Raw genomic sequence first — 17,257 nt, forward strand, 5'->3', positions numbered from 1 at the left:
ATCTTATTGGGGGGGAGGGGTATCCCTCCAAATTAGCTGCCTTCAAGGCCCTTAGCAGGGTCACGACCTCCCAGCCTTGGGTCAAACCAGTGAGGCCCCAACAAGCTATGGGCTGTTGGGTCACCACAAAGGGGGGTTTGGGGCCAGACGGGGGGGGGGGGGGGGGGGGGGGGGGGTAAGGGATAGGGGGGCGGGGGTTACAGCCTGCTCTGAAGTGGGTGGGGTGTGGTTACACAGCTACCAGGAGGCCCAGGGCTTCCTTGGAGACAGGGCCCCAGACAGATGCCTCCTCTCGGGGAAGGGGTGAAGACAAAGACCTCTGGACTTCACCTGGGATAGAAGCTGCTAGGTGTCCAGAGACACAGGTGGGGGACACCAATGGTCCCATGGGGTTCCAGGTAGGAGAGTGGTCCCCAACATGCCACTCTCTTCCACCCAGGCTCATGACCCCCACCCTTGCCCCATGAAGCCAGGGCCTTGCCCTCAAGTACAACACTGCCTGGAGGTTCACAGGTGAATTCTGTTTACTGTACAAGCAGACAAGAACGTCCCAGAGCCCAGGCGTGGTCAGCAGCAGCAGCAGCAGCAGCAGCAACAGCGGGTAGTGTAGTAAGGGCCCTGGGGTCTGGCTCCAAGCCCAAAGAGAGGGCTCCTCTGTGGCCCCTGGGCACCCTGGGGCTGTGCCGGAGGGCAAGTCAGCACCAGTATGGCCTCGGAGTCAATGGCCAGGGCTCCAGCTCAGGGCTGGCCACTGGTCCTCCAGGCCAGCGTCCGCTGCAGTGGCGTTTGGGACTACAGGGCACACAGCAGCTATGCGTCACACCCAAGGCCAGGGACCAGCAGCCCTGTGTCCACAGCCCCAAGCCAAATGCAAAAGTGGTCCAGAGCTGCAGCCACACACGGGGGCCTGGGGATGCCAGGGCACGTCCCACTGTCCTTGAGATCCTGAGTCGGCCCTGGCTGGCCTGCGGCTCCTCCACAGGAGGGACCCCCCCAGAAAGGCCGACACAGCCCCGGGGGAAATGGTGTCCAAGGCTGTGGTCAACCTGCGTGTTCCCACCCCACATGTAGTCTCAGGTTCCTCCTGGACCTCATCCCTGTCCCCATGTCCATGCTGGCCCCTGCTGATGCAGCCCAGGGCGGCTGGACCAGGCTTCCCCACCGCCCTGGGAACCTGTACAAGAGGGTGAGTGGTTTCTCCATAAATAAGAAGGCGGCCGGCGGCGCTCCAGGCTCTCTACTCCGCCTTCTGCCAGCTGCAAATCCCGTCCAGACCTCCTGCCAGAGGAGCAGCATCCCGCGCTCCTGCAGGGCTGCCTGCTAGGAGATCTTGCAGTTGCTTCTCGAGCAGTTCTGAGGGGGGCTCTGGGGAGGGCGGATGGACTTGGAGCGCTTGAGGCTGTTGCCCTTGCCACTGCCCCCCGCCCCGCTGGCCAGTGAGTAGGAGCGCCCGTGCATCATGACGGCGTTCATGCCATTGGCCATGGAGAAGGACTTGAGGTGGCTCTTGATGGTGACAGGCAGTGGCAACTTGTCGATGAGGTGGACTGGGGTGCAGGACACGATGGCGCGGCAGCACAGGTCCTGCAGGCTGAACACTGTGGGGGCCACAAGGGATAGACCAAGGGGGCAGGTCAGATGGGAGGGGCGGGACTGAGGGCTGCAGGGATGGGGAGCAGGCGGGCGCTCACCCCGGTTGGGCCTCCAGATCTTCTCCATGCCGTGCCGCATGAGCACGATGCGCGACAGCTCGGTGAAGGACTCCACCACATTGAAGTTGCACAACGGGCTGACCTCAAAGAAGGTCATGCAGTTCTTCTCGGCGTAGGCCCGCGCCTGCTCCGTGGGGACTTGCCGCTTGAAGGCCAGGTGTAGCCGGTTCCCCACCAGGATGCGGGGGACCCCAGGCGCATGCTTAAGGGGCAGAGGACTCAGCAGAAGAAAGAGCACCACACCCCCTAAGCACTGTGAGCCTCAGGGCACTCGGGGTGGGGTCAGAGCTGGGGCTCAGACCCAAAGGGCAGCCACAGGGGGGTCAAGGGGGCTGCCCCAGAAAGAGGGAGGCCGGGGGGGGGGGGTCCTGGTCCAAGGGGACACCTACCTCATCAATCTCCTTGATCCACCGGTCGATGCCATCAAAGGACCAGCGGTTGGTGATGTCATACACCAGGAGGATCCCCTGTTGTGGGCAGCCAGGGCTGGTCACTGAGCACTAGCACTCACTGTTCAGTCCTCAGCACCCAGTGCCGGTATTCACTAAGCCCTGGGGCTGGGCACACTCAGTACCAACAGTTTTTCTCATTTTGTGTTTTGTTTGTTTGCCGCCAGGGTTTCTGCTGGGGCTTTGTATCTGCAAGATCCAACTACTCCCAGTGAACTCATTTATTTATTTATTTTTATTTATTTATTCCCTTTTGTTGCCCTTGTTGTTTTATTGTTGTAGTTATTATTGTTGTTGTCGTTGTAGGATAGGACAGAGAGAAATGAAGAGAGGAGGGGAAGACAGAGAGGAGGAGAGAAAGATAGACACCTGCAGACCTGCTTCACCACCTGTGAAGCGACTCCCCTGCAGGTGGGGAGCCGGGGTTCGAACTGGGATCCTTATGCCGGTCCTTGTGTTTTGCGCCACCTGCGCTTAACCCGCTGCGCTACAGCCCGACTCCCTCATTTATTTTTTCTTAACAAAAGTTTCTTTTATTTGAAGCTTCAAAAGTGAAGCAGGGATGCATCTCTATCTCCCCTTCCCTTCTCAATTTATTTATTTATTATTTTATTTTAATTTATCATTGGATGACGACAGAGAAATTGGAAGGAGAGGGGCAGATAGACACCTACATCCCTGCTTCACCACTCATGAAGCTTTCCCCCTGCAGGTGGGGACCAAGCTTGAGCCCAAGTCCTTGACACTACAGTGTGTGCACTTAACCAGGTGTGCCACTGCCTGACTCAATTTTTTTTATAAATATTTATTCCCTTTTGTTGCCCTTGTTTTATTGTTGTTGATATTGATGTTGTCATTGTTGGATAGGAGAGAGAGAAATGGAGAGAGGAGGGGAAGACAAAGAGGGGAAGAGAAAGATAAACACCTACAGACCTGCTTCACCACCTGTGAAGCAACTCCCCTGCAGGTGGGGAGCCAGGGACTCGAACCAGGATCCTTATGCAGGTCTCAGCGCTTTGCGCCACCTGTGCTTAACCCGCTGCGCTACTGCCCGACTCCCCTTCTCAATTTTTCTTTGTCATTATCCAATAAATAATTATTTTAAAAATGAGAGGGAGAGAGACACACACACACGGTGGAGGAGAGACACTGAAGCTTCACAGCACCACCACCACTTGTAAAGCTTGTGCTGGTGTCCTGCATATGGTAACGTGCATGTGCCCTACTGTGGGAACCATCTCTCAGTATCCCCTTTAAAACTTTTTTTTTTAATTTTTTTTTAATATTTATTTTATTTATTTATTCCCTTTTGTTGCCCTTGTTTTTTTTTTTTTTTTATTGTTGTAGTTATTATTGTTGTTGTCGTCGTTGTTGGATAGGACAGAGAGAAATGGAGAGAGGAGGGGAAGCCAGAGAGGAGGAGAGAAAGATAGATACCTGCAGACCTGCTTCACCGCCTGTGAAGCGACTCCCCTGCAGGTGGGGAGCCGGGGTTCGAACCGGGATCTTTATGCCGGTCCTTGTGCTTTGCGCCACCTGCGCTTAACCCGCTGCGCTACAGCCCGACTCCCCTTTTTTTAAAAAATATTTTTGCTATTGGGTAGAGACAGAAATTCAGAGGGGAGGAGGAAACAGAGGAGAAAGACAGACACCTGTACTTCTGAAGCTTTCCCCCTACAGGTGGGGACCAGGGGCTTAAAACTGGGTCCTTGTGCACTTTAATCTGAGTGCTTAACCAGATGTGCCACTTCCTGGTCCCCTAAATACTTTTTTTTTTAAAAGATGAGAAGTGTGAGAGAACCAGAGTATCACTGTCATATGTGATGCTGTGGATCCAACTCAACTATTTTTATTTTATTTATTACCAGAGCACTGATCAGAGGCCAGGCGCACCTGGTTGAGTGTTCACATTACAGAGCACTGATCAGCTCTGGCTTATGGTGGTACAGGAGATTGAACCTGGGACTTTGGAGCCTCAGGGATGAGAGTCTCTTTGCCTAACCATTATGCTATCTACCCCTGCCCATTTTAATTTTTTTAAGATGATTTTTCTCCTGCCACCAGGGTTATTGCTGGGGCTTGGTACTGGCACCAAGAATCTACCCTTCCTGGTGGACTGTTCCCTTTCTATGTAACTGGATAGATCAGAGAGAAACTGAGAGGGGAAAGGAGATAGAAAGAGAAAAGGACACTTGCAGACCTGCTTTACCCCTGTAGGCCTGCAGGCGAGGACCAGCAGCTTGAACCTGGGTCCCTGTTCCTGGGAACATGCACGCTAAAGCAGGTGCACCACCACCCAGCCCCCAGGACCTCATGCCTGAGGGTCCCAGGCTTTATCCACTGCTACCTCCTGGGAAGCTCTGGAGTAATGAGGTGGTGGAAGTGAACCTGGGACACTGTGCACAGTGAGACAGTGGGAAGAGACAGCACAGTGCCCTCCACCACTCACGGTGCTGTCCCGTGGTGCCGGGCTGGAACGCAGAGCCTTGCGGAGCAGAGCACGTTTCCCCCACCCTGTCACCTTGAGCGTCTGGGTCCCAGACACTGTCCCTGGAGCACTCACAGGGTCAGGGACCTGGTGGCCTGACTGTTGCCTCCCACTCCCTCCCCTGGGGGCTTGCTGGGACAGAGGCCACATTCTTCAATTTCTTCCTGCCATGGCCGCTGTGATGCTGCCTAGCAGCGGGTCACATGCATGGGCCTGCAGAGGGTGGGGATGGGGTGAGGGACACTGCCCGTGCAGCACTCTGCCTGGGGCTGCCTGGTGGGGCAGGGCAACAGTTGTGTGGGTGCTATGCGGTAGGCTCAGCAGCCAGCAGAGGATCTGCTCCAGGTCTGTGCCACGTCCCTGAGAGACCAATTACAGGAGCTCAGCTCTGGCTGTCTCCACGTGCCCACAGCCTCTCCACGGTGACCCGTCATCTGGTCTGTGCTGGACCCTGCACCCCGCCTCCCCCCCCAGCCCCACACAGAGGAGATCTATAGCTGACACGAGTGGCGAGTGACTGCCGTCTTCTGGCAGAACAGCCATTGATTCTGACATGTGCAGGCCAGCCCTTTGTCCTGTCAAGACCTAGGGAGGGACACTAAGAGAGACAGAAGGGACGGCAGACTCGACCAGTTCCAGTAGAAGCAGGGCAGCCCCAGCCTTACCTGAGCGCCCCTGGAGTAGGACCTGAAGATGGTGCAGAATCGGCCCTGGCCTGACGTGTCCCTGAAACACAGGAGGTGGTGGTGAGGCCTCTGGGTCCCACGTGGCCCTGGGCATGCCCACAGACTGTCCTGCCAGAACCCCACCTTTCTGCATCAGAAAGCACGTCCTGCTCGGGGAAACAGGGTGATTATGGGGAACAGGTGTGGACCCCAGCCTCGGAACCCAGGTCCCTGCTCCGCACTCACCACAGCTCCAGCTTGACCCGCCGGCCGTCCAGCAGGATGGTGGTAGTCTTGTAGTCAATACCTGCAGGGCAACAGAGGGACGAGGTGCCAGGTCAGCCCCCCACAGAAAGGAGGGAGGGCTCCACCTTGCCCCCACTGAGCTCTCCCCAAGACTAACCCAGTTCCGGGTCCTCCCAGTGCCCAGGGTACGAGACGATGCCAGAGACGGGACCACGGGGTCAGAGCTGGCCTCATGCTTGTATCACCACATAAAGCCAGCACCCTCCACCCAGCAGGCACTTGAACCCACATGTCTGTTTCTTCTCTCACATGCCTCGCCATCCAGGCAATGCTGGGAAGAGCAGGGGCAGTGCTGAGCCCCCACAGGAGAGGTCTCCAAGTGCTCAGGGCCTGCCCAGAAACTTCCGAGGAGTTTCATCCTTCTTTCTCCTCTCCTAAGCCTCAGTGCCAGCCGTTTCTTGGTGTGTGACATATGTCCTTGCCTGCCCCCAAACCTGCCTCCCACGCCAAGGCCACCTCTGCAGCACACAGTCCTGGCCCAGCAAATGGGGACAGTATTTGCGAACTTAACCGCACACCGGACAAGGGACCAGAACATAAGAAAACCCACACGTGAAAAGGAGAGTAAGAGGGGGTCACTTCTCAACACTGGACACTGAGTGACCTCACACATGTCACCTTGTGTGCTGCTGCTGGGAGCTGACAGCGCCATTACCATGGAAGCCACCTCGCACAGCCCCCCCCCTCCCCCAAGAATTGGCCCTACAACGCCCATGCTACTCCTGCCAAAAGCCAGCTCCGGGCTCAGAAGCAAAGTCAGAGCTGAGTTTATCTGCGCGCCTGTGGCCATGACAGCAGGCTGTGCCAGCCTAATAGGAAGTGCCAAGTATCCAGGATGATACCCGCTACTCACAATGGCGCTGCTGCAGCCAGCCACCATGAGGGGGCACTATGGCCCAGGGAACCAGAAGGAAGTGCGGGCAGAGCTGGGAAGGGGCTGCTGGAGCGCCCCCACTGGGACCCTCATTCACCCAACAGACTCCCAGATGCCAAGCAGACCCTTGGCATTTGTGGGAGCAGGGATACTTTGCAGATGACCACTCTTTGGTTTTTTTTTTTAATTAGTTTATCCCTTTTGTTGCCCCCCTTTTTTTTTTGGTTATTTTTTGCTGTTGTAGTTATTATTGTTATTGTTGTTGTTACTGATGTCATCGTTGTTGGATAGGACAGAGAGAAATGGAGAGAGGAGGGGAAGACAGAGAGGGAGAGAGAAAAATAGACACCTGCAGACCTGCTTCACCACTTGTGAAGTGACTCCCCTGCAGGTGGGGAACCAGGGGCTCGAACCAGGATCCTTACGCTGGTCCTTGCATTTTGCACCACATGCGCTTAACCTGCTGTGCTACCGCCCGGGCCTCCATGAGCATGTTTTTTAAAATGTCCCATCCTGGGCTGGAAAGGTCCTCAGAGCCAAAGTGCCTGCCTTCTAGTGAGGCCATGGGCTTGACCCCAGCATGACACGAGAGTGACATAAGCAAAGAGCATTGCCTGAACAATGGCGCACTCCGGGCCTGCCTGCTTGCCTTCACTTATTTATTTATTTATTTTATTTGATAGAGGCAGAAATTGAGAAGACAGGAGGATAGGAAGAGAGACACCTGCAGTACCACCCCTCCAATGATAGTTTCCAAACCCCTGCAGATGGGAGCCAGGAGCTGGAACTCAGGTCCCTACACATGATAATGCGTGTGCTCAACCAGGAGCACTACCAGCCCTTAAATAAATAGATCTTAGAAAGGAAGAACCCAAGGAAAGAAGAAAGAAGGAGGTGCCAAGAGGTGACACAGTGGATTAAAGCACTGACTCTCTTGGGAGTCCGGGTGGTAGCACAGCGGGTTAAGTATACGTGGCACAAAGTGCAAGGACTCCCGGTTCGAGCCCCCGGGAAGTTACTTCACAGGGAAGTCACTTCACAGGCGGTGAAGCAGGTCTGCAGGTGTCTTTCTCTCCCCCTCACTCCATTTCTCTCTATCCTATCCAACAATGACAACAACAATAATAACTACAACAATAAAACAAGGGCAACAAAAGGGAATAAACAAGTAAACATTAAAAAACAAAACAAAACAAAACTGACTCTCAAGCGAGCAAGAGGTCAGTCGCTAGCATCACAGTGCCCCAGCGTGTTCTGGTTCTCTCTAGTAGTACATATATTTTTTTAAGTGTCACTTTGTTGCTTTTTCAGTTCCATTGGCATTATTTGAAGGGACTGGAGTAATTTCTCTGGCCAGAGTCATAGCCCTCAAGGACATCAGGCAGGGAGGAGGGTGGCAGAGCCTGGAGGAGGCCAAGGGGCAGGACAGTGGCTCACAGCAGGGAATGAAGAGGAGGCTGGGCAGGGAGGGGGGGCGGTGGTGTGTCCACTTTCTGGGACCTCGCTTTGCTTCCCACGGAGATTCGATGGGCTACGTGGAATACACAGTGCCAGCAGGCAGTAGGGAGGCCACCAACCAGCACTGCTGGCAGACCCACAGCAGGAGCAGCCCAGCAGGACTGCAAGATGCAGCCAGGACTAGAACACAAAAAAGAGCAGCCCCAGGAAGACCAAGCAGAACATGCAAACCAGAACACCTGGTCTGGCCACCCCAGCAGGTTCTGCCTGTCCTGAGCCTGCCCTGGGGCTGGACGCCTGGGTGGGTGTGCCCCTCTCAACATTCATCCAGTGATTTCCAGGGAGCCTCAGCCAAAACAGGCCCTCCAGGGGAAAGGAGGCTTGCTCCCAGAGACCCTGGGTGAGGCTCCCCAGCCCAGACAGGCAGCAGCTGCTGTTTCTTAGTGAGTTGGAAGAGCAAGTAAAGCTAGCTCTCACCAGTGCCCAGAGATGAACAGAAAGTAGAGAGGAAGGCGAGTCTTCCAGCAAGGCCCAGAGGTGGGGGAGGGGTCTTCTTGTAAGGTCGAGGCCCTCCCCCAACACACACATACCAGCTTTCTGTCTGTGACTGCTGAAATAGCCAGAGTCAGCAGCAGATGCGACACAGTGAAACACATACACCCAGAGCCAGAACTCAATTCATTTCAAAAAGCTGTGGCGGACACATCCATGGTCAGTGCCCCAGCCCTAGGGCCTGGATGTTCCCCACAGAGCAGAAGGAACAGACATGAGCAGAGGGGCCAGATGGGGACAGAGAGACTAGATACATCCCCATGGGACTGGACATGGAGCTGAGGGATGGGATGGGCAGAGGAACTGGACACAGGGCAGTGGAACGGGCAGACAAGCTGAGGTCATGAGCCTCAGGCAGGAGTGACCCCTGGGTGGCTGGGGGGCCCATGCCATGGCAGTGGTCCTTGTCAGGGGAGAAGCTTGTGTGCAGAAGTGAGGGGTGGGGACCAAGACGGGGCGCACTCCCCCAGAACATCTGCCGTGCTGACACTGGGAAGACAGATGGACAACACGGGCACGTGGGTAGACCCAGGCCTCAGGCGCACACATCCAGGGTTTTCTCTATATGCTGAGAGACCTTGCAGCCACCGGACTGCAGACTTGAAAGAGTGCAGGTTTCTGGTCCAGGAGTCACAGGTCAGTAAAGCTGACAAACCTGGCCAAGACACAGAGCAAGCGGGCTCCCCAGCAGCCTCTGCCCAGGACAGCAGAGGGCTGGAGGAACACAAGCAAGCTGCATGCTGGGAGGGGCTTGGCGGAGAAGCCCCTCGACCCCGACACTGCCTGTACTGGACTGCAGCTCTGGACTCTCCTCATAAAACAAGCAGAAAAGCATCTTTTGTTTTAAAAATGAAACTACAGCTCTCTGGGCTTGGCACCATGGCCAAGTGCATCAAAAAGGTGGTCCAGGAGGTGGTGCAATGGATAAGGCATTGGACTCTCAAGCATGAGGTCTCAAGTTTTATCACTAGCAGCACATGTACCAGAATGCTGTCACACACACACTACTGTGGGTAAATACAGAACCCGCCATGGTGCCACCCTCTGGAAGATAGTGAAAGAAATTGTTGAGATCGGCCAGCATGCCAAATGCACCCGCTCCTCCCACGGAAAAACCAAGATGAAGAAACAAGCGGTGGGCATCTGGCCTTGTGACTCCAAACTTCTAGCCCCACTCTCTCGGCCTTTGCTTCAAGTGCCAGCAGAAGACTGAGGGAGCTGAGAGACCAGTGAAAGTGCTACCACTTGAAACGCTGCAGCCCATAATAAACGGGTTAGCTGGGGGCGGGGGGGCGGGGCGGTGAAGTTATGAGTGCTGGGAAGTGGCCCATCCAGTTGAGTACACCCTTTAGCAGGTTCTAGCCCCCAGCCGCCACAGGAGAAGCTTCATGAGCTGTGGAGCAGTGCTGTGCTGCTTTCCTGCCTCCCTCCCTGACATTCACCCTATAGGTCTGGGGGTGGGGGGAGTAGTCCTGGAGGTAGCACAGTGGGGAGTGCACTAGATTCTCAGGCATGAGATTCTGAGTTGTGTCCCCAGCATTACCTGTGCCAGATTGAAGCTGTGGTTCTCTCTTGTTAACAGATTGGCCTAGGAGGTGGCCAGAGGACTCTGTGTTGGACTCTTCAGCATGAAGTCCTAAGTTCAGTCTCTGGTTCTCTCTCTTTCCCTCCCTCCCCACCCCTTCCTCCTATCATTAATAAATGAATTAGGGGAACTGGGTGGTGGCACATCTAGTTGAGCACACACATTACAGTGCACAAGGACCCAGGTTCTAGTCCCTGGTCCCCACCTGCAGGGGGGACACTTTGCAAGTGGTAAAGCAGGGCTGTGGGTGTCTCTCTGTGTCTCCTCCTCTCTATTACCCCATTCCCTCTTGATTTCTGGCTGTCTCTATTAAATAAAATATAGTAAAAATTTTTTTTAAAAAATAAATAAATTAGGGAGTCGGTGGTAATGAAGCAGGTTAAGCGCATGTGGCACAAAGCACAAGGATGGGTATAAGGATACCGGTTCAAGCCCCCGGCTCTCCACCTTCAGGGGAATCACTTCACACTTCACGCAGTGAAGCAGGTCTGCAGGTGCCTATCTTTCTCTCCCCCCTCTTTCTTCCCCTCCTCTCCATTTCTCTCTGTCCTAGTCAATAACAACAACATCAATAACAACAAAAATAACTACAACAATAAAACAACAAGGGCAACAAAAGGGAACAAATAAATATTTAAAAAAACAAATATTTAAAATAAATAAATAAATTGGTTTTTAGAGTATGTGTCTGCCAGGAATGGCATAATCACAAAGGCACAGAGTCCCAGTGATAACTCTGATAAAAAAAAAAAAAAAAAAAGGAAAAGAAGTCACCTGAAACCTTTACTAATTCTAGGGCTGCAAGATAGCTCAGCCAGGAGAGTGCACACCGTACCACTGCTGAGCACTGTGCTAGCTCCACTTTGTCTCTGTGGTGCGGGCAGGAGAGGAAAAACTTCACCAGGTGCAGTGGGGTCTGGCAGGCACAGAGCCCTCCCTGGAAAGCTTAGAGGGAACCCCCAAAACAGAAGCCCCACATCAACAGCTAGACCTACAGGCGCTAGCCCCGTGTGTAGACTGGGTCCTGTGAAGGCCAGGGCTTCTCTTGAAGTTTCAGAAAGCACCAAACCAGACCAGACACTGACCATAGTCTGCAGCGAGCCAGCACACAGACCTGGCAAAATGAGAGACTTTCAGTCAGAACCCCCAGGCTCAAGACAGAACCACTGGGAGTGGGTTAACATTGGGTTAAGCGCAGGTGGTGCAGAGTGCAAGGACTGGTACAAGGATCCTGGTTCAAACCCCCAACTCCCCACCTGCAGGGGAGTCGCTTCATAGGCGATGAAGCAGGTCAGGTCTGCAGGTGTCTGTCTTTCTCTTCCCCTCTGTCTTCCCCTCCTCTCTCCATTTCTCTCTGTCCTGTCCAACAACGATGACATCAATAGCAACAATAATAACTACAACAACAATGAAAAACAACAAGGGCAACAAAAGGGAAAATAAATAAATAAATACCTATTTTTAAAAAAGACAGAACCACTGCTAAGTTCCCCTGAACCCGACCCCACAATTCTTTCACAGCACGTGTTTGCACACTTCACAAAGACACTCATTTCTCCCTACTCAGTGAGACAGGAGTGACCCCGCCCCCCAACACTGAGGCTTTTACACACCATCCCAGCCAGCCTGCCTATCCAGAGCCTGGTGGCACCTCCACCTCCCTGCCACCTCCAGGCCTGATCAGGTGTGATCACCCCTCACTCCCCAGGTCAGAGTCCCATTTGGGCTGGAAGAAGGACTTTGCAAGGCTCTGTAAGGTGCCGCCACCCAGCACACATCCGCATGGGTCACCTTCCTAGCTTAGAGTGGGGTCCTATGGAACGTGCTCCCTAGGAAGACAGAACTCATGGGGGGGCCAGGTCACAGCCGACTTGGACCCATGGAATCACCCAGCATGAGTATGTATGTGCCAAGCAGCCAGGCCCCCCAAGTCTGAGGCGAGCCTGACAGGCTTCTGTGTACTGATGGGGGGCCCCATATCCACAAAGCACCAAAGACCAGTACTTGGGGCTTGCCTCTTCCTTACCCAAACTTTGGCAGGGACAATAGCAACTGGCACCTGAGACCTCTGGGGACCAAGGGCACAGTGTCCATCCAGAGAACAGGAAGTTGGGGGAACCCCCAGCAATCAAGGACCAACAGGAACCACCCAGTGAGCACCCGGGGTCACACTGTAGCCAGCCAGAGCTCCTGGTCCTGAAACTGCACTTAGCATGACCCATCCCTCCTGAAGGGCCACACAGACTGGCCCTGGCCCGGGTGGCTGACCAGTCAGGACCCGCCGCCTCGCCAACCCCCTGCCTCCTTGTACCTGCCCGCCCCCACCCTTTTACGTGGGTTCACCTGGTCACATGGCCACGGTCAACAAGATACCTGATGTTCTCAGCACAGGTACCATTCCACTAGCTTCATCAAAACCAAGACAAAAGGGGGCTGGGTAGTAGTGTAGCAGGTTAAGCGCACACGGCGCAAAGCACAAAGATCAGTGTAGGGATCCCGGTTCAAGCCCCCCACCCCACTCCCCACCTGCAGGTGGGATCGCTTCATGAACGGTGAAGCAGGGCTGCAGGTATCTATCTATCTTTCTCTCCCCCTGTCTTCCCCTCCTCTCTCCATTTCTTTCTGTCCTACCCAACAACACGACAACAACATGGAAAACATGGCCTCCGGAGCAGTGGATTCATTAGTGCAGGCACCGAGCCCTAGTGATAACCTGGAAGCAAAAAAAAAAACAACAAAAAACAGGCAGGCAACAGCTCACCAGGTGGGTATGCCCTGCCATGTTTACAACCCCAGCTTCCAACCCTGGTACCACATGGGAGGTGCTACCATGCCAGGGGCAGCTCCAATGCTGTGGTGTCTCAAAACAAACACAGTCAGAAAACCTCAGTTCCTACTCTAGGCTCAAAGTTCAAGTCCAATTTACTCAGTTGTATCAGCCCACATTCCTGAAGCGCTGCAGAGCCTGTTTTCACATGTCTAGTCCTGGCTCTGCCAACCTCTCTCCTAGTCTCTGAGAGCCCGGGGTGGCAAATTCAGCCACCAGTTGTCTTCTTTCCTCTCCCATTCTTTCTGCAGCTTTCTTCAAGCTAAGGTGCCAGAGACTAGACACTTCCCACTTTCTCCAGACACTGACCAGTGGGGAGACCAGTCCCACCGCACTGGTTCCCTCCCCCTGCTCCTCACCCGCAAGTCCAGACAGGTAAGAGGCTGGCTTCATGGACCACACTCTCCCACACTGTCACCTGACTCCCCAACAACAGGAGGGCAGCGCAGTGCATGCCTTGCTTTGGCCCAGCGAGCAGGACGTGTCCGCCACCAGACCTCCCACGAAGAGCCAGCTCTCTGATCCTGACATGGCACCAGTACTGCGGGAAGGTTGCGGGTTTCCGGGGTGCTGTGAGCGTTCCCTGCTTCACTGTGTCTGCAGAGGCCGTTCAGTGGCGCCACACTCGTGGAGAGAGTGGCACTCGAGGGACAGTACTGACAACCCCATCTGGGACGTCACCTGGCTGTGCCCACGACAGCTGTCACACACTGAAAGCCCAAGGCAGAATGAGACCTTCTGAAGACGATGGAGAAGGGGAACTAAACGCAGGCCCTGTGCAAGAGAAGTGTGAATTAACAACGCCTCGCTGTTTCAACTCCTCCGTCGGGGAGCAGAAGCGCTCAGCCTACCGACGCCACCTGCGAGAGCACTGCCTGACGGAGCCCTTCCACAGGTGCTTCACGAAGTCTGGAGTGCCATCCTGTCACCGACACAAGCTAAGGACCCTCCGCTCACGTCCCCTCATAGGCCGAGGCGCCCTGCCCTCCCATTAGGCACTGCGGGGGCGTGGGTGCCCAGCGCTAACAGCATGTGGGGGGTGGGCCCTCCTGGTCACCAGGTCACTTCAAGTGACATCTCTGTCTTGGAGCTGCCTTCCCTCCCCACCCCGCCCCGCCCCACCCCACCCCGCAGCCAGCATGTCATAGGAAGTGTGGCAACAGGCCACAAGCTGACAGAGGTGACAGGAGCCGGAGCCTCTCTCCCTAGCTGGCAGCTCTGCTCCCCGAGGTCCAGCCACAGCTGGAGGCTCTGACAGTGAGGCTCGCAGACCCTCAGGCGGCCCAGCCTCTCCCTCCTCACACCGCCAGGCTCCTGGGACCCTGTAGGGCCCCGGGTAGAAAGCCTGAAGAGCAGCTCTGCCATCTAAGCTAGTGCCAGGGCCTGTGTGGTCACCCTTTCACACACTAACATGAGGTCCCAGGGGCCCCCTTACTGCCCCTCAGGACGTCTGTTCCAAGCCGGGGCCCAGAGCACAGGGCTGCCTGGCAGCAGGGCGTCCGTGGCCACCACCCTCAGCAGCCTGCGGGCAACTTTCAACAAGAAGGCAGCAAGAGTGGCACAAGAGTGGCCAGACAGGACTGACAGGGCCAGAGAGGGTGTAGACGCAGGGCCCAGACAGGACTGACAGGGCCAGAGAGGGTGTAGACGCAGGGCCCGAGCTCTTGCACCGACTCCCTCTCGGGAAGGCAGCGCCCATGTGGCCCAGGAAACTGGAGTCTGGGCCGAGCTGGGTTCCTTGCTGTTGTCTCCCTCCGAGGCCTGGGTGCTTGGGGCACCAAGGGGTGAGGCCCTGGGCACGGAGCAGGTGCCTCTGACCGTGGGAACCTGGGGAGGCCTGCGCCCAGCCCGCAGTCTCCGGGGCTCCGCCAGGCCTCCCTTCACACAGAGGGCACCCTGCAGCCCACCAAGTGCGCCCCCGGAGCCCATCTGCAAAGGCGGCTCCCTAAGTGGCCTGGGGGTGAGGGGTCCCGAGGGCCAAGGCCACCTCCAGCCCATCTCGCTTCTGCCTGCCACGGACCCCGCTCCCCCCTGCGCCCCCTGCTGCCATGTGAGGGGGTGAGGCGGCGGCGCTCGGTTCTGCGGCGCCTCAACACCGCCGCGGGCTGGGGGGCTCGGTCCCGCCCCCAGCCTCCGTCTCTGCAAACCCAACCCCACCTGAAGCGGCCCTGGCGGCTGTGGCTCGAGGGGACTTGGTCGCTCCCACCCATCACCCCCATCCCCGTGGCCCCTCCACCCACCACCCTGTCGGGACCCGCCATCCCCACACCGTTGCTCGAGGCCTGTGAAGACTCGGACCCCCAGCCCCACCCCGCCTCCCGGCCCGCACCCCGAGCCGCACCGTTGCTGTAGGCGTACGGGGACTCGGCCGCGCCGTCCTGCAGGCTCTCGAGGATCTCGCCCTTGCCCACGTCGCTGTCGCCCACCAGCAGGAACTTGAGCAGGTAGTCGTAGCTCTTGACCGGGCTGCCCTGCGTCCCCATAGCCGCGCCGGGCCGCGCCCGCATGCCCCGCCGGATCGGACCGGGCGCCGCCTCTGCGGGACGGGGCGGGGAGCGGGGAGCGTTCAGCGGGGGTCACCGGCCCCCCGGCCCGGCGCGGCCCCCGCCCCGGCCCCCGCCTCACCTCAGCGCGGCCACCGCCGCCGCCCCGCCGCTTCCCCTCAGCCGCGCTGCCGCCGCCCCGCCCCCGGCCCGCGTGCCGCCATTGGCCGCTCGCCGCCCCGCTCGCCGCCCCATTGGCCTAGGGGCACGTCCGTCTCGGACGGCCCGCCCCGCCTCTTCCCACACGGCGTCGCGCAGCTCCCGCCCCGCACCCGCTCTGCGCGCCACCATTGGCCGGCCGCCGCCCCGCTCGTCGCCTCGTTGGTCCAACGTGCTGTCCGTCTCGATCGCCCCGCCCCATGCTTCCCACGCAGCGCCGCCCGTCCCAACTCCCCGCCTAGGGCCATTGGTCCCTGCACATGTCCGTCACGGACATCCCGTCCCATTCATTGCACACAGGGGTGCGGAGGCCTGGCGCTTCAGCGCCGTCGCCATTGGCCACTCGTCCCCGTTGTCCCGGAGCCACTGGTCCGCCCGCACGTCCGTCAGCATCTCTCCCACCCCCGCCGCTCTGCATCTAACGGGAGTCACCGCCCACTCCGGGACCTACGCCCACCCCTCCACGCCGTCATTGGCCACGCCGACCAGCCCCCCAGATCCATTGGGCCGCTCGCACGTCGATCGCGTTCGCCTTCGCGGTGAGTCCACCAGTCAGGAGCGCGGAAACGGGTTGTTTGCACCGGCCTCTTAGTCCCTCCTCGGAGGCGCCCCGGGTGCCAGGATTGGTGGGGGGGGCCAGACCCCAAGCGCCTGCGACTCCGTGGGGGATGCGTCTCGGAGAAACCCGGAGGGATTTCCGCCGCGGCTTGGGGGCACGGGCGACGGGGCAGTCGGGGTGGGTCGGATGTGGGCTGTCAGCGATGGGGGGGGCGGGGCGGAGAGGAGTGGGCGGGGGTCAGAGGAGGTGGGTTACTAAGTGGGGATCAAGTGGAGGAGGCTGCAGAGGTGAGCGAGGTGCACAAGTGAGAGGAGGTTGGGGTGATCAGGATCCTGTGGCATGTGGGGAGCTTCGGTGATGAAGATGAGGGGCTGGTGTCCCTCCAAGAGACATCGGGCTCATGAGCGGGCGAGGGCAGGGCGAGGGCGTCAGGCCTCTGCACGTGGGGCGAGCTGGGGGCTGCTGACCTGTTGTCCTTTCCACAGCCGCGAGGCCTGACATCTCAGAACCTGCATCCGCAGGCCCTCTCCACACACAGCGAGGAGGGCTGGGGCTTGAGAAGCCACCAGGGTGGACCCAGGTTGTACCAGGGAGGTGTCTAGGAGGAAGTGCCTTTGGAGTAATTTATTGGACCAAAGGATTATTATCAGGAAGATACAAGATCTCACGCTGTAAAGTGGAAATTAAAGAGAGGAATAATGAACTACATAGCCTCAGTGAGTTAAGCGCACGTGGCACGAAGCACAAGAACCAGCGTAAGGATCCCGGTTCGAGCCCCCGGCTCCCCACCTGCAGGGGAGTCGCTTCACATGCCGTGAAGCAGGTCTGCAGGTGTCTGTCTTTCTCTCTCCCTCTCAGATGTCTTCCCCTCCTCTCTCCATTTCTCTCTGTCCTATCCAACAGCGACATCAATAACAACAACAATAGTAACTACAACAATAAAGCAAGGGCAACAAAAGGGAAAATAAATATTTAAAAAAATTTAAAAAGAACTACATAGCATGATACTAATTTTCTAAGATACAGGATTGGGGATGAGCACCCCTGGTAAAGTGAACATGTTACAGTGCACAAGGATCC

General features: G+C 56.9%; 1 protein-coding gene across 1 annotated transcript; it reads right to left on the bottom strand.

Moving 5' to 3' along the window:
* Window positions 1-506: 506 nt before the first annotated feature.
* On the bottom strand, window positions 507-15,606 carry RAB40C (RAB40C, member RAS oncogene family). The gene is made up of 7 exons (XM_060172705.1): window positions 15,542-15,606; window positions 15,258-15,452; window positions 5,561-5,621; window positions 5,315-5,375; window positions 2,102-2,179; window positions 1,692-1,914; window positions 507-1,598 (listed from the first exon to the last, which is right to left on the bottom strand). Exons 2-7 carry the CDS (start codon window positions 15,421-15,423, stop codon window positions 1,321-1,323), a joined length of 867 nt encoding a protein of 288 aa, XP_060028688.1. The 5' UTR covers window positions 15,424-15,452; window positions 15,542-15,606; the 3' UTR covers window positions 507-1,320.
* Window positions 15,607-17,257: the final 1,651 nt, after the last annotated feature.

This window comes from Erinaceus europaeus, chromosome 15, assembly GCF_950295315.1.
Source record: "Erinaceus europaeus chromosome 15, mEriEur2.1, whole genome shotgun sequence".
NCBI lineage: Eukaryota > Metazoa > Chordata > Mammalia > Eulipotyphla > Erinaceidae > Erinaceus > Erinaceus europaeus.